Source organism: Budorcas taxicolor, chromosome 23 (assembly GCF_023091745.1).
Source record: "Budorcas taxicolor isolate Tak-1 chromosome 23, Takin1.1, whole genome shotgun sequence".
NCBI classification, from domain to species: Eukaryota; Metazoa; Chordata; class Mammalia; order Artiodactyla; family Bovidae; genus Budorcas; species Budorcas taxicolor.
In genome coordinates this window covers 21,461,727-21,483,029 of record NC_068932.1, presented here as the reverse complement: position 1 = coordinate 21,483,029, position 21,303 = coordinate 21,461,727, and the positions used below count along the sequence as shown (strand labels likewise).

At 55.7% G+C, this 21,303-nt stretch overlaps 1 protein-coding gene across 1 annotated transcript; it reads left to right on the top strand.

The window, feature by feature from the left end:
* The first annotated feature begins 2,374 nt into the window (after positions 1-2,374).
* PDZD7 (PDZ domain containing 7) lies at positions 2,375-21,003 on the top strand. The gene is made up of 16 exons (XM_052661122.1): positions 2,375-2,660; positions 7,343-7,483; positions 7,792-7,966; positions 8,759-8,935; positions 9,172-9,319; positions 10,477-10,537; positions 10,913-11,317; positions 11,758-11,955; positions 14,067-14,117; positions 14,677-14,852; positions 18,319-18,410; positions 18,536-18,627; positions 18,789-18,860; positions 19,367-19,978; positions 20,277-20,377; positions 20,788-21,003. The coding sequence occupies exons 1-16, from the start codon at positions 2,441-2,443 to the stop codon at positions 21,001-21,003; spliced, it is 2,937 nt and encodes a 978-aa protein (XP_052517082.1). The 5' UTR covers positions 2,375-2,440.
* Positions 21,004-21,303: the final 300 nt, after the last annotated feature.

Below are 21,303 nucleotides of genomic sequence, written 5' to 3'. Positions count from 1 at the left end.
GCTCACCGGCTTGAGAGGCGGGGGCTCTGCCCGATGAGGCCAGGGATTGGCAGGGCCTGGGGGCGATGAGTGTCATTAAGGGCGACGCCCCCAGCCCTGGCTACCGAGACCCAGCCCTCCGCAGCCTCCCAGAGCCAATCCGGGCTCCGGAATCAGTCCTGGCCGCGTCCCAGCGCGAGAGAGGAGGGGACGAGCTGCCCCGTTTAGTTGCATTCCCTTGGCTGGCCTCGGGAGGCACCCGGCCTCTGCCCAAGGGGTCTAGGTGCCCCCGGAGAAGGCAGGCGGCGCGGAGGGGCATCCAACCCAGAGGGACTCGGGTTACCTCCAGGCTTGTTTACTTGATGGCTACCTTGGCCGTGGCCTCTGCCTACTTGGTCCCCTGGGCTCCTACCCCGGTTCCCATAAGGTCCTCTCGCAGCATCCGGACGTTCTTACTCCCTCACAGTCCAGTTCTGCCAGCGCCTGCGTCCTTCCAGTGCCCGCACATTTCCTCCTCTGTATCTTCCATCCTCCCCTCTGTAACCTCTAGCTCCGCTGGGTCCCCAGTTTCCTTATGACTCCAGTCCCTGTCCCTGCATCCCAGACCCTGGCCCCTGGCCCTGTCCCGGAGATGAAGGGGCAGAAAGCTCAAGGTACCTCTGTCTGCATCAAGCAAGTGGATCAGACATTCTTCCTCCTGGTGGCCCGAAACCAGCTTCCCTGTTATGCGTCCTTTCCAGAACTGGAAGGCCAGAGAGACACTTTCTGACATAGAAGGAGGATGCATGTGAAGGCAGCGTTCAAACACACACACACGCACACAACTCATCGTCATACAGAACATCCATGCAGCAAACTGAGGCTGCAGCTCGAGCTCCTGCCCACTGCAGGTTCACGCCTCTCTCTGCCCAGGTGACATTCCCTCGCTGAGGCCTCAGGGGTGACCGCAGAGAGGTGGCAAGTCGGACACGACTGAAGTGACTTAGCAGCAGCAGCAGTAAGTAGCTGGTTCGGCCTGGAAACGACGCGGTTCTAGGCTCGCCTGCACCGAACCGGTAGCGGGAGCCGGGCGAGCCGAGATCCAAGCTTTAAGTTCATAGTGCAGGATGGGGTATCAGAACTCGAACTGGAGCGGGTAGAACCCATTGGCCCCAGTCCAGTTTACAGACGGCATCCCCAGGCACCCAGGAGAGGTGGCGGGAGGGAGTGACTGGCGGCCTTCCCAGCCAATGGGAGCCCGAGGCTGAGCGGGCCAGCCCTATTCCTGCAGACTCCGCGGGGCGTGGGCGGGGATTCCCCGGCCGCTGCTCTCTTTTCGCGCCCGCAAGCGGGCGAGGCCGGCGGCTACCTCAAGCGCGACCAGGTGAGGGGGGTCGGGAAGGATGGAGCCCGGGGGTGGGCTGCTGCGTTCTAGATTCTGGAACTGCTATGCGAGACTTGGCCCAAGGTTTTGCGTGGGATGTTGTGGGATTCTCAGCAGCAGGTCCCGTCGCCAAGGCTGGGAGAGGTTCATGCACCTCTTTAGACCCAAGGGAAGGAGGGACAGAGGAGACTGCAGCCTGGGGCTTGGAGATCTCTGGGGCCCTTGGCTGCAGCTCTCCCAGGTTCTGGAGGCCCCAGCCCCTGGGACTGGCCCCCAGCCCACATACACAGGAGAGATGGTGCAGCGAACTGTCCCGGCCCAAATCTCTCACAGTGGTTGCACCCGTGCTACTAAGTCGCTTCAGTCGTGTCCGACTCTGTGCTACCCCATAGATGGCAGTCCACCAGGCTCCCCCGTCTCTGGGATTCTCCAGGCAACAACACTGGAGTGGGTTGCCATTTCCTTCTCCACTGCATGAAAGTGAAAAGTGAAAGTGATGTCGCTCAGTCGTATCCGACTCTTAGCGACCCCATGGACTGCAGCCTACCAGGCTTCTCCATCCATGGGATTTTCCAGGCAAGAGTACTGGAGTGGGGTGCCATTGCCTTCTCCTGCTTGCAGCCCTAGGTCCGGCAATAATCCCATCTCCACTCTCTCAACCTCTGCTGAGGACTGGAGACCTACCTGAATAGATGACTCAGCTGAGAGCAGGAACAAGGGGTAAAAGAGAGGTTCTCACCCACCTTGTGGTATAAATGGCTCCAAAGTCCACGATGGTGCCTGAAATGGGCAGTTCTCTAGCCAGGGGTGGGAGAGGTGAGAGACCTAAGGGTTGAACAGGATGCTCAAGCCGGGGGAGAGGGGGTGGAGGTCCTGGGGGGCAGCAGGGGCAGCATTTCCACCCCTTCCCCAATCCTTGCTCTTCCTGTGCAGGCCTGGAGCACACACTCCTGAGAAGCAGCAGAGGTTGGGGGCTCCCAGTCCTTGAGACCCTTGTTGGCACAGAAGGCTCATGGAGCCCCAGGCGTGGGGGGCCCTCCTCTTGAGGGTCAGCAGGTTCCTTCCGGACCTGCAGGGTGCCACCCCAATCTAGCCAACATGGCACATGGTTTTGCAGTGGGCTTTGACCCGCTGGGTCTTGGAGACCTAAGCTCCAGCTCTCTGAGCTCCCTCTCCTCCCGAGGCCACCTGGGCAGCGAGTCGGGCTCCGCAACGCGATACCTGCTGAGAAAGCAACGGCTGCTGAATGGGCCCCCCCGTGGAATCCGAGCCTCATCGCCCATGGGCCGAGTCATCCTCATCAACTCCCCTATCGAAGGTGGGGGCAGGGCCAGGAACTATCAGAGTGGGTAGGGGACAGCAGGCTTAAGTAGGTGAAGGGAAAGCCAGCATGGGTGGGGGAGTCCTAGGGATGCAGGAAGAGAGAGGGCCTCTAGTAAACCATAGATTCTTCCTCGTCTATCCTTTTCTTATCTTCAGACTCATTTTTTAGTGTTGCAAGATTGTGGAGAGGTCAGAGCTGGGAGGTCTGGGCATGGAGGTGAAGAAGAGGTGTGTGGTATGCTGCTGCTAAGTTACTAAGTCACTTCAGTAGTGTCTGACTCTGTGCGATCCCATAGACGGCAGCCCACCAGGCTCCTCTGTCCCTGGGATTCTCCAGGCAAGAATACTGGAGTGGGCTGCCATTTCCTTCTCCAGTGCATGAAAGTGAAAAGTGAAAGTGAAGTTGCTCAGTCGTGCCCGACTCTTAGCGACCCCATGGACTGCAGCCCACCAGGCTCCTCCATCCATGGGATTTTCCAGGCAAGAGTACTGGAGTGGGTTGCCATTGCCTTCTCCAGTGTGGTATGCTAGCCCCCAAGTAAGCAAGGCCAAGTATTAAACTGGCCCCCTCCCTCCTGTGAACTCTTCCTTTCTCCAGGCTCATTTGAGTATGACTTTTGGGGGATGGGACAGCATGAAGAAGGACATTTTTCATCAAGCTGCCCTTTGTGTGCCCAGCTCTATGCTGGGCTGTGGGAGTCAGTGTCCAGATGGACAGACAGAATTAAAGGCTTCAGGTGCAAAGGATGGAGACAGAGGTAGACTGGAAGATGCTTCAGAGAATGGGGAGGGGTCAAGGGTCAGCATGGAATCCCAGGTCTGGGCCCCGAGGGAGGGGGACACCTAATCTTATGCAGTTGCTTAGTGCCGTTTCATGGCACACCTATCTTATACCAGCTCTCATTAGGTCCTGAGGGGAACCTACAGAGAACTAAGTCTCAACTTTCACCTTCCAGAAATTTCCAGTGTAGCAGGGCTTGGAGACCGAGCCATGGTAGCAGCTGGTAGTGGGGTAGAGATATCACAGGCAAGGTTGAAATGAAAAGTGTGGAATATGGCAGGTGGGCTCTTAGGAGACAGAATGGTGCAGTGACAGATGTGAGGCGACAAAAAGCCGGTGAACCAGGGAGGACCTTGCCTACCAGCAGGGGAGGGGGCCTCCCCGGGCCTGGGCTTTCCCTGAGCAGAACCAGATAAGTATCTCCAGCTGCCCTCCTCTCTCAGCCAGCAGAGCTCCCCTGGCTGGCTCTCAGACTGGACTTTTCAGACCCTACTCTCCCCTCTGACCTCACTGGGCCCCGTCTGTCCCCTGCCCAGGCCATTGGGTGGAATATGCTGCTCAGAGAGCAGGCTTTCCCGCACCAGTGGCCCAGCACGCTCACCCCCATCGTCTGCCACACTGGCCCCACTTTCAGGTGAGCAGCAAGGCAGAATGTCACTCTGGGCATGGAGCTGGAGCCCCCAGATGAACTAGGAGACACGGAGGAACAGAAGGGAGGCACTGAAGTACAGCCCCTGCCAATCCCATCGTATTAGAATTACACCTGTACCTCCCCCTGCACTCTCCATGCTCGACTATGATGCACACTGTCCCTCTCAAGAGCCTCTTCCAGCAGTTCCATGAGTGCTCTCTCCCTCACCCCATGCCCCAGTGCAGTCAGGAGAGCAGCCTCCTTTAGCAATGATGGAAGGACTGGGGCATCAATCCAACCAATTGGTCTGTCTGGGTTGGGAGCCTGTGAGCCCAGAAGTGTCCCCTCTACCTGAGCACAAACATCCCCCAACTCACCACAGGCTGGAGCCCCTCCCCCATGTTATTTTATATGTTATTATTTAGACCCTTCCAGAGGCCTAACGTAACTGATGAGGGAGACACAGTAGAAGGGGGAACACTGCTACCCACATTGTCCTCGAGAGTTCCCACCAGCTCCTCAAACTCGTTGGGTCCCAGAGAAATGGCATTACCTTTAATCCCAACCAGCCCCTTCTTCTTGCTCTCCTAACTTATTCATTTATTCATTATTCTGCTTATTATTTCATTCATCAAAAAAAGACTTAGCAGGAACTTCCCTGGAGATCCACTGGTTAAGACTCCATGTTGCCACTGCAGAGGGCATGGGTTTGACCCTTAGTTGAGGAAATAAGATCAGACATGTTGTGCATTGTGGCCAAAAAAAAATTTTTTTTAAAGACTTAGCAAATATCAAGCACTGTGCAACATACTGGGGAATACCTTGGTGGAAAGAATTACTAAGTCCCCACCATGATTGACTTCCCTTGTGGCTCAGATGGTAAAGCGTCTGCCTACAATGCAGGGGACCCGGGTTCTATCCCTGGGTCAGGAAGATCCCCTGGAGAAGGCAATGGCAACCCACTCCAGTACTCTTGCCTGGAAAATCCCATGGACGGAGGAGCCTGATAGGCTATAATCCTTGGATTCACAAAGAGTCGGACTCGACTGAACGACTTCACTTTTTCACTTTACCATGATTGAGGTTATAGTCCAGTGAAAGGAGAGTGAGAATAAATAATATTACAAATGAGCAAATAATGAGAAAGGATGGTAACAATCTTAAAGGTATTTGGATGATAGGATAGAGTAGTGGTTAGCAAACTTCAGAATACATCAGAATTGCCTGGGGGCTCATGAAAAACTTACTGGATCCCTCACTCAGAGCATCTGATTCAGTGGGTCTGCGGTAATATTCCAAATTCACATGTGTGATAACTTTCTGGGGGCTGCTGATGCTGATCTGGAGAGCTCTCTTTGAGACCAATTTTGAGACTCCCTGGGAGGAGAGGGAGGGGCCTTTCTTCAGCAGAATCTCCCAGGAAGTCTTCTCTGAGAAAGTGGCACCCGAGCCAGGAGGAAGTGGAAATAGGAGGTGGCTTTATGAAGGTCTGGGCAAGAGCACCCCAAGCAGAGGGAACACTGAAAGGACTGGCTGGTGAGAGGAACAGGGAGGAGGTCAGTGTGGCCCAAGGTCATGAGGCCAGGGAGTGTGGCCAGGGGTGAGTGTTGAGAGGTGGGCAGAGGGAAACCAGGGAGGGCCTTATTGGTCATGGCAGGAATGTGGAGCTCCTTCTAGAAGCAGGGGCAAGCATTGAGGCTTTTAATCAGGGCAGAGGCATGACTGTGTATAGAATGGATTAAAGGAGACAGAGGTGAAAGTGAGGAGATAGTGGGTATCTGGAGAGATGCCTGGTGGCAGGGATAAGGCACTGGAGGTAGAGAAACTTCCCTCCTCAGGGGCCCCAAGCTTCTAGGCTCAAAACCCAGATTTTGACATCCTCCTGGCCCAGGGAGCTGGCTCTCCAGGAGGGAATGAGGAGAAAGAGAATTGGAGGGCAGGAGAGCAAAAGTCTCCTTGTCTGGGCTGAGAAGGTCCTGGGACCTGTGCAGATAGAATCAGCTAGGAAGCCCCAGTGCCTCTCATGCCTCTGTCCTGCACTGCCCCTGCCTACAGGCTGCCCTTGGGGATTTCTTCCAGAGCCACTCTGCTCATGCACTGTAACTTGATTTCTCTTAGATCAAGTGTGTGTGTGTGTGTGTGTGTGTGTGTGTGTGTGTGAGAGAGAGAGAGAGAGAGAGAGAGAGAGAGAGAGATCCCCTCTCAAACACCTCTGAGTAAGCCTCACCCAAGAACTCTCACCTTCCCGCCTGGGACCCAAGTTACCCCTCCAGTCCCCTCACTCTTCTCTAAGCAGAAGACCACCTCTGAGCCTTTGCTCACTCCATCCCTTCATCAGTGCCTTTCCCTTCCCCTCCACCCACCCAAATCCCACCTTCCAAGAAGCCTTCCTCAATAGTTCTGGTCCCTAAAGTTCCCCTCCTCTGACTTTCCCTGTCACAGATGGAGAGAACCACTTCTGTGCTCTAGGCGCATACAAAGGCATGGTGGTGTTTTGGGTTTCTCTCCTCATCTAGCCAAATAGCTCCTAGAACCCTCACCTCTAGAATCACAGAGTCTACAAGGTAAAAGGAGCCTCAGGTACCCTTCCACAACATCCCAAACAGGGATTTACTATCAGCTTGTATGCCTCCAAATAATGAGGAATTCACTATCTTTCATGGAAAATTCATTCCATTGTCTGCCAGCTAAAGGTTTTAGAGAAAGTTTTCCCTGATTAAATCTCTTCCATATAACTCCACTGTGTGGGCTTGGTTCTGCCCTAGGGGTTACACAGACAAAAATATCTAATGCCTTTTATAGAATAGTTCTTCAACTATTTGAAGAAGGCTTGTCTCTGCTGTAAGCCAGAGAGCCAGGATTCCCTCGACTGTGCCTCATAGAATGGAATCTTTTTCATCCATCTGACTCCGACTTTTTCACGCATCTGTCTTTTTTAGAATTTGGCCTGTCCCAGTGAGTATGGGAAGCTTAGTATGGATTACACACACACACACACACACACACACACACCCCTACATTATAAGGGAAGGAAAACAGTGTCTTCTAGCATGGAGTCCTGTCCTGCCTGCTCCCACAACTTTCCTGCCATGATCTCAAAATCACTCAGAGAAGACTCAGAAATTAGCTGCCTATGCCCACATTTAGGGTCCTGGGTGGCTGTGCCCAGCAACCCAGCCTTTGCAGGCCCCAAGTTAGGGGACTCAGGGACCCTCTGTGCCCAGAATGGGCAGGGGAGTCATGCCCGTGTCCCCACCCCCATCAGCCAACAGCGATGAAAGTGACATCATCCATGCAGTTCGAGTGGAGAAGAGTCCAGCTGGGAGGCTGGGGTTCAGTGTGCGGGGCGGCTCTGAGCACGGCCTGGGCATCTTCGTCAGCAAAGTGGAGGAGGGGAGCAGTGCAGGTGAGCGGGACCCCACGGGTGAAATCCTGGCTTAGGATGCGACCCCCTACTTCGGTGGTATGCAGAGCTGTTAGCAGGGATGAGAGGAGAGGACCCTCAGTTTTGGAGGGGCTGATCCAGTGGGGAGATGAAAGGGGCTAATGAATAGGTCCTTGGTCCCATGGGCTGATACTCAGACCCTACCTGGGGATCCCAATCTCATTGAAGAAGCTGTATCCCAGGGAGCTTCAGGGATGGGAGAGGCTCAGCCTCAACCTGGGGGACTTCTCCCCAGGGGCCCCTGCCCACCACCCCCTCTCCTGATACAGAGCGGGCTGGCTTGTGCGTGGGGGACAAGATCACTGAGGTGAATGGGCTGAGCCTGGAGAGCACCACAATGGGCAGCGCTGTGAAGGTGCTGACTGGCAGCAGCCGCCTGCACATGATGGTGAGACGCATGGGCCGCGTGCCGGGCATCAAATTCTCCAAGGAGAAGACCACATGGTGAGCAGGCCTGGCCTCCACCCCCAGCCCAGCACCACCACCCAGAGCCATGGTGGGAGAGACCTAGAGCCCAGGGCTTCTGCGCTTCCCATCCCCTGGTACTGGAAACACAGGGATCTAACGGTCTGCCCTTGAAATGAGAAAAGGCTGTGTCTTTCCCCCAGCCCTCCTCCCAACACGGTGGCCTCAGGCCCCAGTGACCCTGCCCCTCTATGCTGTAGCTGCTGCAGACCTGGAGACAGGGCAGTAGCTCTCTCCCGGGCCCAGCGAGGATTTAAAGTGGAGCCTGGCAGTTCCGTGTGTGCCTACTAAGTCACTTCAGTGGAGTCTGACTTTTTGCCACCCCATGGACCACAGCTTGCCAGGCTTCTCTGTCCATGGGATTCTCCAGGCAAGAATACTGGATTGGGCTGCCATGCCCTCCTCCAGGGGATCTTCCTGACCCAGGGTTCAAACCTGCATCTCTTACATGTCCTGCATTAGCAGGCGGGTTCTGTACCACAAGTGCCACCTGGGAAGCCCAAGCTGCTGCTGCCTCGGGCCTGAGGACAATATAGTATCTCTCCCTCCTGGGCCTGGGGAGGATTTAAAATGGGGCTTGGCAGTTAGAGCTGCTCAATAAAGAAAGATTTCCGTGGTTTCCCTAACTTGATGAAATCTATGTCCCAGTGAAGATCTCAGGCCCCGCAGAGCAGTTCCTCCTTTCCTGTGCAATTGTCTTGGCTGCTGGGGGGAGGGGGGTGGAGGGTGGTGGATGGGGGCCTGGGCTGAGGGCCCCGTGTGATTGTCCAGGGTGGATGTGGTCAATCGGCGACTGGTAGTAGAAAAGTGCAGCTCGACACCCTCCGAAAGCAGCTCAGAGGACGGTGCACGGCGCATCGTCCACCTCTACACAACCTCCGATGACTTCTGCCTGGGCTTCAACATCCGCGGGGGCAAGGAGTTTGGCCTGGGCATCTATGTGTCCAAGTGAGACTGGGGCAGGGGATGAGATGGAGTCGGGCTGGGGCCTGGGAATGCATCAGCAAGTGGATCCTGCCCAAAGACATGTCCCGGCAACCTAGGTTAGGGATAGGATCTGGAGAGGGGCCGGGGCTCACCAGGAGGAGGGTCAAGGAGTTTGACGAGGTCATCCCTGTGTTCAAGTGAAAAGTCTGGAATGGGCGGTGAGGGGAGGCATCAGATTGCCCCTTTCCTGACCCCAGAGTGGACCACGGTGGGCTGGCCGAGGAGAACGGCATCAAGGTGGGAGACCAGGTCCTGGCGGCCAATGGTGTCAGGTTCGACGACATCAGCCACAGCCAGGCCGTGGAGGTGCTGAAGGGTCAGACACACATCATGCTGACCATCAAGGTGGGCAGGACTGTGGGAGTCAGGGAGAGGCCAGACTCTAGGAAGGACTTCCCAGACCAGTCTAGCACTTAATGCTGCCCATTGCTGTGCCACTTATGACTTTCCATAGCCTCCTGAGAGGCAAGGCAGGCATTGTCCTATCTCTCTTCACAGAAGAAGGAACTGAGGCTCAGAAAGGCAAAGAAACTCAGGAATCAGTCATTTACACAGCTGATCAGTAGCAGGACCTAGTTTCAGCAACCCCCCCACCCCCAGATGCAGTGGCCAGTGCCCCTTTGTATGAGTGGTGGAGGTCTTGGAGGGTAAGGAGAAAATGTCCTGCCCAGAAAGGGACATGGTATGATCAGGACCTGGATGGTGGGTGTCCTAGGGCACAGGGCAGGACAGAGATTGGATTTCAGGGGAGGTACCTGAATTCATTATTCATGCGGGTCTCACACTTGCCTAAGGATCAAGTCCTTCTCACCCTGGCTCCCACAGGAGGTGATGTCTTCCTCTCCCCAGGCCCCAACCCTGGCCCCTGCCCTGGTCCTCTCCTTTCCAAGCCTTCATCCTTCTCCCCATTCAGTGCCTCCTCCGCCATCTCCCCACCACCTCTATTTCCCACCTCTCCCACATCCCATCTGTCCCTTTCCTTCCTCTCAAATTATCCCAAACATTCCTCTTCTCCCACTCTGCCCTCATTCATTCGTTCAATACTTTTGAGTACCTACTATATGACAGCCATTATGCCAGGTAGGGGGTGACAACAGTGAAAAAGATAGGCGAGGTCTCTGCTGCTGGAGGGAAACAGACAGACTAGATGCATGCCGATTGTGACGGCTGTTGTAAGGAAATTGATGGAGAGGTGGGATGGGGTAATCTGGGAAGGCCCTTTCAGCCAGGGGGATCTAAGGAGGAGACACCCGAAGAGCTGGCCATAAGATGAGCTGAAGGAAGAGAATTCAGGCCGAAGACACAGCACGTGCAAAGCCCTAAAGTGTAGAGGAAGTTGGCACATTCAGAAATGAAGCGGCTGGTGTGGCTGGAGTATGAGAGCAGAGTAATTGGGTTGAAAAGTTGACTCCTGTCCCATTGCTCCCATATTCTTACCCTCTCTTCCCACTCCTGCTCACTCACTCCCCTCTGCCTTCCTATCCCCACCATACCCTCCCCAGGAGACCGGCAGGTATCCTGCCTACAAGGAGATGGTCTCTGAGTATTGTTGGCTGGACCGATGTAAGTGACCAACTCCCCGAGGTTGAAGGGAAAGGGCCCTAAAGTGGAACTGGGATCTCTGAAGAATAAGTGGGAGGGGCACCAAAATCTCCTCGGGACTCCTGTCTCTGGGCTCCCCTCTAAGAAGTTGCAGGTTCCGATCCAGGCTCTCCTGGGGGCAAGTCTGGGGGTGGTTGGAGAAGTGCCTTGCCTAAGGTCCCGCAACCAGTTAGCAGGACTGCTTAGTAGTGGCTGGTTCCCAAGACCCCATGCTCACAACCCCGCTGCCACCCAGCACTCCCACTCCAAGCCCACGAGTGGGCTGCAGCCCCGGCAGGGCCCCAAAGCCACCCGGCCAGGCCTCTGAGATGTCCCTGCCCTCCCCACTGCCCGCAGTGAGCAACGGGGCGCTGCAGCAGCTGTCCCCCGCCTCGGAGAGCAGCTCCAGCGCCTCCTCCTTCACCTCCAGTGCCCCCTACAGCTCGGCTGAGGGCTCCCTGCCCTCGGACCGCATGGATGTCTGCCTGGGGCCTGAGGAGCCTGGCAGCAGCTGGGGCCCGGGCTGGGGGCGGGCGGACACAGCCATGCAGACAGAGCCGGACGCGGGGAGCCTCGTGGAGACCTGGTGCAGCGTGCGGCCCACAGTCATCCTCAGGGACACCGCCATCCGTTCTGACGGCCCACCACCCACCCGCCACCTTGACTCTGCACTCTCTGAGTCCCCCAAGACTGCTCTGTTGCTGGCCCTCAGCCGACCCCGGCCCCCCATCACCCGCTCCCAGAGCCACCTGACCTTGTGGGGTATGTGGGGGACAGGTTGCTGCTGCTCCCCCCAAAAGCTCTGGGTCCAAAATCTGTCTTGCACCCTCTACTGGGCTCCAAACTTTCCTTTGCACCAGGCTTTGCCCAGCCATAGCTCCAGAACACACACAGATCCTGCTTTGGGTTCCATTTTAAACTAGTCCTGGGCCCCAAACCAGCCCTAACCCAGAGCCTCCATCCTTGGGCTCCCAGACCTGTCCACACACACACACACACACACACACACAATCCTTACATAGTTGGAGCTGTGGGTGGGGGTGAGGTGGGAAGTTGGAAGAGGAACCCCATCCCCATCTTCATCCCCACCTCCCCACACGGCTGCAGATCCTGTCTGCCCCCGACTCTCCCTTCTCTCTGCCCCTCCTCACATCCCTGCCCCTAGTCCTTCTCTTCTGCCCACCCCTCCCTCGTGTCTGCAGAGGAGAAGAAGCAGCGGAGGAAGGAGAAGTCAAGGTCCCCTGGGGAGAAGGGGGCCCTGCAGCGCTCCAAGACCCTGATGAACCTCTTCTTCAAGGGAGGGCAGCAGGGGTGGCTGGCAGGGGATGGGCACAGAGAGGCCTGGACGCTGGACAGCAGGAGCCCAGCCAAGCCCCGCCCTCGCCTGGACCTGGAGAAAGGTAGGTACTGGGCGGGTCAGACGCGAGGACAGAGGAAAAGTCGACTTGCTATTCCACAGCTCTGAGTCTGAATCCTACACTGGCTCATCCCAGCTGTGAGCCGCCACCCTGCCCTGCAAGCCACATGAGTAAACAGGAGTAATAATACCCATTGGTGCTAGTGGTAAAGAACCTGCCTGCCAAAGCAGGAGACATGGGTTAGATTCCTGGGTCAGGAAGATCCCCTGGGAAAGAAAATGGCAACCCACTCCAGTGTTCTTGCCTGGGAAATCCCATTGACAGAGGAGCCTGGTGGGCTATGGTCCACAGGGCTGCAAAGAGTCCGACACAACTGAAGCAACTTAGCACACACACACGCAATACTATTTCTTTAGGAATAATGATGAATCAGTAAATCAGTGTATGTTAATCACTTAGTGCATGGTCTGACATACAATAGGTGCTCGGAACATGTAGTGGTCCGTGTTGTACTGCCTCATCTTCCCATTTTACAGAAGGGAAAACTGATAAGAGTCACAGCACAGACAAGAAGACCTTGGGTCAGATGCCCATGCTCTTGGTGCTCTTGGGGGGCAGGGCACTCCTTTCCTAGAGCATTTGGCTTCATCTCCCCTGGCCAGAACTCCACAGGCTCTAGCCAGTTCTATTTTTAAACTTTATTTTAATTTTTTTTTTTTACTCTACAATATTGTATTGGTTTTGCCATACATTGACATGAATCTGCCATGGGTGTACATGTGTTCCCCATCCTGAACCCCCCACCACCACCCTCCCCATCCCATCCCTCTGGGTCATCCCAGTGCACCTTGTATCATGGATTGAACCTGAACTGGCTCTAGCCAGTTCTAGAACCACCTAGAGCAAGGCCATTGGAGAAGGAAATGGCAACCCACTGGAGAATCCCAGGGATGGGGGAGCCTGGTGGGCTGCCGTCTCTGGGGTCGCACAGAGTCGGACACGACTGAAGTGACTTAGCAGCAGCAGCAGCAGCAGAGCAAGGCCATTTCTAGACCAAGGCCCAGGCAGGAGGGCCTAAACAGGCTTCACTCATGTCAAAGGCTTCCTGAGGACTCTTCCAGAGAGCATCTCTTCTCTCTGGTGAGGTTCAAAGCCTGGACCAAAAGTGAATAAATTGACTCTTGGGATTGTCTGTGAGAAAAACTTAATTCAAGCTAGCTTTAAAAAGCACTTCTTGGTTCAGCTATGGATGTAAACTGGGTCTAAAGGTTTAAACAGTCTCTTCAGCCATCTGCACTCTTCATCTTTTGGTTCCTCTTTCCCCTGGTTTGTCTTCATCTTGCTGGCTTTGCCTCTTGAAGGTAAGTGGTCGTGCCACTGTTGCTTAGCAACCCTGGGGGAAAGAGCCTCTCCTTAAATAGTTCCAGATGATGTCCCAGGCTCTGGTTGGCCCAGCTGGGATCACATGCCCAACACATCACTTGTGACCTGGGAGAGAGAGAGGGTGCTTTCATTGGCCAGCCTGGGTCATGTGTCCACCCTGGAGTACAGGGACTGAGAATGCTGGGGGTGGGGGATGGGATGGATCCCCTGGTGAAATCAGGGTGCTGTTTCTAGCAGTGAGAGTGAATGTTGGGTAGGCAAAGAGGGGCTGGGCCTGCCCCTGCCTGGGTCTCATGGGAGAGACAATCCCTTCAACTCAGGGCAGTCTAACCCCCTCCCTAAACTCATCTCTCTTTTCACAGCCCCCAAGGCCTTTCTCTCTCCTGGTTCTCTTCCCAGTTCTCTGGCTACCCCTCTCCCTCTTCAAAGGCTCCTCTTTTTCTCTCTGTGCCCTGAAGGTAGGTGATTTGCCCTTGGGGTTCTTCCATCCATTCATTTGCTTTCCAATGGACCTCTATGAGCCAGGCACACACTGGGCCCTCTCTTGATCCAAAGCCTTTACTCCCTCCCCACTGCCTGTGAATGAAGCTCCTGGCCTGACCTTGGCCTTCAAGACCCACCTCAATAGCCTGGCCTCTTGCTTCCCAGTCCTACCACATTCCAGCCTTGAACTCTCCATTCCAGCCCATGATCCAGCTAGTTCTGAGTCCCCAACCCCCATTTTCAGATGGGAGACCAGGGCTGCAACTGAGCCTCTTTCTTCTTCTTAGCAGGGGGAGTGGGGCCCGTGCAGAAGTTTGTCACCTGGAGGCTGAGACGTGGTAATGCTTGCTTCCCCCTCCTGAGCCCGGTCTACAATAGAGCTGCAATTGGGTGCATGTTGGGGGTGCTGAGACTTTGGGTTACACTCATGGTCAAGCATGGGGTATCAGACAGATTGAGAGGTGCACATCAGGGGCAACTAAAAGAATTGGCTATGCTTTCTAGGAACATAGGGTTACAAATAGATATTGGGGTGTATTTTTTGAGGACTTGGAGCTTAAGCTGGGACTCCCAAAGACAGATTTTTGGGGAGATGAGGGAGGGGGCCTTGCTAGAACTTCAATGGGGTAGACTAGTATGACATTACATGTTCAGGGGGCCCAGGGGCTCTGGGCCAGGGCTCAGCTAAGGAGCAGACTGAATTGGAACTCCAGTGATGGGCAGATTGCTGTGGGAGACCATGACGGGGAGCATCCGGGCTAGGCTGGGATTCCACCTGGGGAACCTGGGACCCTTAGCCAGTCTATTCTGGAGTCTGACCCCACTGAGGAGAGCCCCTGCCTTGGCTTCTGATGGCTCCTGGCTCCTTCACTGTATCCTTTGCCTCCCGCCCTGCAGACCGGGAGAGGGGCCGGGCTCTGCTCTCTGCCAGGTCTGGGAGCCCCTCCAGCCACCTGCCCAACGTGGATGAACGGGTGCAGGCCTGGGAGAGCCGTCGGCCCCTGATTCAGGACCTGGCCCGGCGATTGCTGACCGATGATGAGGTGCTGGCTGTCACCCGCCACTGCTCCCGGGTGAGCCACCAGCCCACTCTCAGCCCCAGTATGTGGTCACTCAGCCACCCAACCCCTCATTCATTCAGGCCAGTATCTGCGTTTAACACTGTGAGCCCAGTGGTAAGTAAAGCAGAAGTCACCCCTGTGACATGGTTGCTCAGGAGTACTCACAGACACATGGACACACACACTGAGTTTACAGTCAGGAAGGAAAGACAGATAGTAACTAGAACCTAAGCACCCACAGAGACAAATCATGTGAAGTGTTATGAAGGAAAAGGTCATGAGAAAATAACCTGAGGCATAAACTAGATGGTGTGGTCTGGGAGGGCCTCCGAGAGGAGGTAATATTTAAGCTGAGGAGAGAAGGAGCCAGACCAGCCAGGTGATGAGTTTGGGACCTCAGTCCCTGCAGTCACCTGCTCTGTTTTCTGTTCTCTTGTAAACCTCAGCCTTCCCCAGCTCATGCCTCCTTCCACTCCTGGGTCAGCCATCAGGCCTGGCCTCTCCCCTGTTACCCAAGTAAGTAATCTTTTGTGCTCCCAACATACCCCAAGCCTCCCTCAATATCTACACTGTTCCTCACTGTTCCTTTCCACTTCAGACAGAAGCAGAGGTTCCCACCATAGGGTTGAGGGTAGATTTGAGGGAGTCTTTGTGGCCTGAATGTTGGGGAGACTGTAGGAGGCATGGGTCACTCCCTCCAGAAGAACTGGAAGTCCCTCTCCTCTCCTTCCGTCTCAAGAAGCCCCAGGTTTCCTGCGATGGGTTCCCTATACTGCATCTGCATCAGGGCATGCGTGATCCTCTGTACCAGGGCAAACGGAAGAGTTTCAGGAAATTGTGGTTCCCCCCCACTCCCTCACCTTGGTCAGGGTGGGTCTGTGTTATGTCTGTGTGATGTGTACATTTGTTTATCTGGGTTTGTGTTGACTTAACTATATGATTTGGGCTTCCCTGTCGGCTCAGTGGTGAAGAACCCTGCTGCCAACGTGGGAGACACAGGTTCGATCCCTGGGTCAGGAAGATCCCCCGGAGAAGTAAATGACAACCCACTCCAGTGTTCTTGCTGGGAAATCCCCAGGACAGAGGAGCCTGGCGGGCTACACTCCATGGGGTCGCAAAGAGTCGAGACTTAAGGACCAAACAACAGCACTGGATGATTGTATCTGTGAGCATGCCACTTTCACGCACTGGAGAAGGAAATGGCAACCCACTCCAGTGTTCTTGCCTGGAGAATCCCAGGGACGGCAGAGCCTGGTGGGCTGCCGTCTACGGGGTCGCACAGAGTCGGACAAGACTGAAGCGACTTGGCAGCGGTAGCAGCATGTCACCTGGAGACTGAGGCCCAATAATTCATGCATCCTTTTCCCAATGCTTGATTTACAGCAGAGCTACATGTGGAGATGCATGTTGGGGGCAGCTAAAGGCCTCTGGGCTAAATTCACTTGAGTGTCACGCTCAGCTTAGAGTGCCAAGTAGGGCTGAATGTACCGTCTTTGTCAGCCTGCGACACTAGGCTCTGGCCACCAGGTGGCGCTCTGTATCAGTTTCTTTGGATGCTGTTCCCCCATCCCTCTGCTCCTCCCTCCGTGCCCAGACCGGGAAGGCCTCTTCCAGAGCCTCGCAGCACCTAGGGAGCAATGCCCACCACCCGAGTCTGACCCAAGCTCCACGCATACCAAGAGATCAGACCTTCGGGGTAGTGTCCTGGCTGGAATGATTAGTAAAGCTCCCTTTGACGTGTGGTCCTGAACCCCAAGCCTCCCTTCTATCTCCCACTCTGAGCCATCTCCCCACAGCCTACCGACCGGGCATTATAAACTACCTGTCTGATCACTTTACAAACTCCCCAAACCCCCTTGCAGCCTCCTGTCTTTGGCAGAATAGAGTACAAGTTCCTTATCCTCACATTCAAGGCGCTCCCTGATTTGACTCCCCAGCTCACTAACCTCTGCTTTCCCACGGTCACCATGTCATCTTCCCTGGGTATAACATGTAACATGGTTTATACAGGCTAACACTGCGCAGCTCTAGGAGCACCATCTGTACTGCAGTCACAGCCCGCACAGCCTATATGGAGGCCCCTTCATGTACCCTGTGTGCATGAGTGTGTGTGTCCTCTGTCCATGGGATTCTCCAGACAAGAATACTGGAGTGGGTTGCCATGCCCTCCTCCAGGGGATCTTCCTGACCCAGGGATCAAACGCCCATGTCCTGCATTTTCTGCATTGCAGGCGGATTTTTTACCCACTGAGCCACAGGGGAAGCCCTGTTAAACTTCTATGAACCCATTACTCCACACCACCCTTTCTTCTCAACTTTCTTGTATTTCTTTCGTTTATCCATGAGGCAGTGTAAATGCCACCACCTCCGTAAAGCTTTCTCTGATCTTCCCACCCTCCTCTGAGACTCCCTCTGAGCCGTCGCCAGTGGTTTGTAGTTTACTGGGGCTTGTGGCTCTTTGTCATTGTGTCCCTACTGCCCAGTACAGGACCAGGCACTTAGTGGATGCTGAATGCAGGATTGTGGACTTCAAGTGTGTGCACATATGTGATTGGTTCTCTGCCATTACGTGTATCTCTCTCCAGACAAAAGGGGGTGTATTGTCGGTATGTGTATGTGTGAGTCCCTGCAACTTTGTGTGTAGTTTAGGGCCACACACGCACGTTTAATTTCCAGCTATTTATGAATGTCTCACTCTGGCCACCAGGGTGTGCTGTTTCCCAGTGTCCTGTGCTTGCCGGGGATGCTCTGTGTGTGTCCGTCGTGGCACTAGGGGGCAGTGTGCTATCCAAGTTGGGTGACTCCCAGTATTCAGTTTGTCAGTTTGCGACGGTGGGGTGTGGCTGGAGGCATCCGGGCAGTGCCAGGCAGAAATGCCTCCACTACCCCGGCTAAAGACTGGAGAGACTTTCTATAGGGCCACTCCTTCCCCAAAGTCCCCATTCCAGCCTTGAACAAAGCCTAATTTGTCGATCTGTATGCAGACACAAGCTGGGACAGCCAGGCACACAGCCTAGCCTTTGGCTCAAATTCCTTCCTTCAGCCTGGGAGGTGGGGGTGGGGAGGAGAGTCCACTCCCTGCATATCCTTTTCCGGTACTGTAGTAGGTAGGAGCCAGATTTCTCAATTTTCAATTTCTCTTCACACTTCCTCATCTGTGTGGCCTGGGGCAAAGTCCTCTCTGAGCCTCAGTTCCCTCATCTGTAAAACAGGAATAACTGATGTCATCTCTCAAAGTGGGAGACCATGTGTAGAAGGCCTAGAAAAAGGCCCAAAGCTGTTATTGGTGTTGCTGTTACCGTTCTGTCATTATTATTGCACGTTCCACCCAGTCATCGAGTAAGACCATCCTGTGAGCAGCCCGGGCCTGGGGGAGAACCTTTCCTAAACATGGGGACCCCCACATGCCCAGGCATGCCCCCTCACCGGGCTCCGGAGGTCCCTGCTGCTATCTGACCTGTGGTGCCTCTCTCTGCAGTACGTGCACGAGGGCGGCGTGGAGGACCTAGTGAGGCCCCTGCTGGCCATCCTGGACAGGCCGGCAAAGCTGCTGCTGCTGAGGGACATCAGGTGGGGAGGGCTTGGGGGCAGGGAGGGGACCCCCGATACTTCCCCTAACCTCTCCAGGGTTGAAGCCCCTCCAGGCCCCCCTGGAACTGAGCCCTGCCCACACCTCATCTCTTACCCTCCCCCAGGAGTGTGGTGGCCCCCACAGACCTGGGTCGCTTCGACAGCATGGTGATGCCTGTGGAGCTGGAGGCTTTTGAGGCCCTCAAGAGTCAAGCAGGTCAGCAGCCAGGGGGCAGGACTGAGGCTCCTGAGCCTCAAGTGGGGCTGGGGGCGGGTGGGGGGGGGGTGCTCCCAGGGGAGAGGGGCAGAGATGCCTGATCTCTTTCAGCTGTGTCCCTCAGGAAGCCTTGTTCCTAACCTGCTCTCCTCTCCAACCAGTTCGGCCTCCTGCCTTGAGACCAACCCGACAAGACACACTACCCAAGCGTCACCTCATCACCCCCGTGCCTGGTCAGTCAGAGTCCCAGAGCACAGGGAGGGGGCACACCCCAGGGGGACTCGGGGAGGGAAAATGGGCATTCCATCCCTGTTCCCACATAGGACTTCGTGGCTTCAGAGATACGTGTGGTGTGGTTCCCTGAAGGGAATCCCTCATCTGCCAGGACTATTTTTATCACGTCCACTAACCATCTGTACTATTATTTACTTACTAATTGGTTTTAAAACCCACTCACTTGTTAAATCATCTCATTCTGTGCAATAATCTCTGAGAAATTACCAGCTTGGGTGTGGGAGTCATATTTTTACTCAGACATGATAAAATAAAACTGTAACTGTTCCAATAGAAAGTATTTAAATACTTTTGCAATAGAACGGGGCAGCGTCCCTCACTGTGGGACACACTGCCGTAAGAGCACCCCCAGGTCTCCCTACCCCCACGCAGTGAGGACTGGGCTCTGGCCAAGCAGTTTGGGCTGTTGAGGAGAGGGCAGCCTGACCTTGGCCCTCTTCCCCAGACAGTCGTGGCGGCTTCTACCTGCTCCCTGTGAACAGCTTCTCAGAAGAGGAAGATGATGGGGAGCTGAGGGAGCGGCTGGGGGGCCTCCAGGTCTCCCTGGGTGCCTCTGCCCCCCGCCACCCTCATAAAGGGATCCCCCCTCTCCAAGACGTGCCAGTAGATGCCTTCGCCCCACGCCGAAGCGCCTGCACACCCCCTCCCCAGCCACCTCCCGTGGCTCCCCGGCCCCCGAGGCCTAACTGGCTGCTGACCGGACCGTTGACCCTAGAGGACCCTCGGCAGAGCCGGAGCCAGGGCCCAGCCCAGAGCCGCAGCCGCAGCCGTAGCCGTAGCCGTAGCTGCAGCCGAGGCCAAGGCAAGTCCCCGGGCCGCGGGCGCTCCCCATCCCCGGCACCCATCCCCAGTCCTAGCACAGCCAATGGGCGCTACCACAAGCCTCGAAAAGCCAGGCCCCCTCTGCCACGACCTATGGAAGGGCAGGTGGCCAAGGCATGGGGCAGTCAAGGGCCCTCTGAGAATGGAACTGGCAGAACAGATGAGGAGACAGCCACGAAGGTCCCTAGTGGGGAGCTGAGGACTGTCACGCTGTCCAAGATGAAACAGTCCTTGGGTGAGTCCTGGCAGGACGGGGCCTGGTCAGGGGTGGGGGCTCAGATGTGGGTGAGGTTGGTGGGCTTGGTGTTGGGGTGTGACTTGGGGACCTGGAACAAGGGAAAGAATCAGGGTATAGTTGGGAAGGTCTAAATTTGGGAGGCTTAGGATTTGAGTGGGTTGAGGATGGAGTAGTAGTAGAATCTGGGGGTTGACTTGGGGGGCTGTCTATTTGGGGATGTGTCCTGGGTTCTCCAGGGAGCTCTAGGCTTTAGGGATGTGGCTGCACTGCACCCAGTGTTTCTCCCTCTCACTAGGCATCAGCATTTCTGGGGGCATTGAGTCCAAGGTACAGCCCATGGTGAAGATAGAAAAGATCTTCCCCGGGGGCGCCGCCTTCGTCAGCGGGGCCCTTCAGGTGGGTGAAGGGCACCCAGACCCACTCTTTAGGCCCAGATCTGAATTCTGGCAGGGGGCAGAACCAGTACATGCTCATCTTCCAGCCAGACATGTGTAGACTAGGTCATGGGAGGAGGCTTGGAGCAGGGGGTTAACCTGCAGGTTGAGCAGACCTAGGGGAAAATCTGTGCCCTCATGCCAGCCTGGGCCTGAGGGTGGCCCATCCTATTCCACCCCTAGCCCCAAGGGACAAAAGGCCATTGTCTGTGCCCCACCCTGCCCCCATCGGGCTCTGGACACAAAAGTCCCATTGTCCATCCCCTCCACCCAGTTGGGGAGGAGTGTCCCAGCTGGTGGAGGTGAGAGGTTGGGAGTGGGGTGGGGCTGACCTGTGGAGGGAGGTCTGTGATTCTCTCACCCCCATCCCAGGCTGGCTTCGAGCTTGTGGCCGTGGATGGAGAGAGCCTGGAGCAGGTGACGCACCAGCGGGCAGTAGATACCATCCGCCGGGCTTATCGAAACAAGGCTCGGGAGCCCATGGAGCTTGTGGTCAGGGTCCCCAAGCCTGGCCCACTGCCCTTGCCCTCTGACTCGTCAGCCCTCAATGAACAGCAGCTTCCTGCTGACCATTCCCCTGCCCGCTGACCCCTTGATGGCACTCCAGCTGCCTCCCAGAACTTCCCATTAATGCCCTTCCCACCCAAACCCAGACCCCTCCTGCTGACGCTGGGCTTCTCCAGCTGACCCCAAGCCCAGGCCTCTCTCCAACCCTCCTGCCTCCTGACACTAATCCGATTCTCCCCAACTATCCCATAACTCTTCCCCCTGACCTCGGAGAATCCTCCTGCCACCCCCCAGACATCACCTAACCTCTTCAGGCTTCAGGAACCTCCCACTCCTGCCTGCCTTGCCTTCTCCACACCGGTGGCTCAGACACCCCCTCCC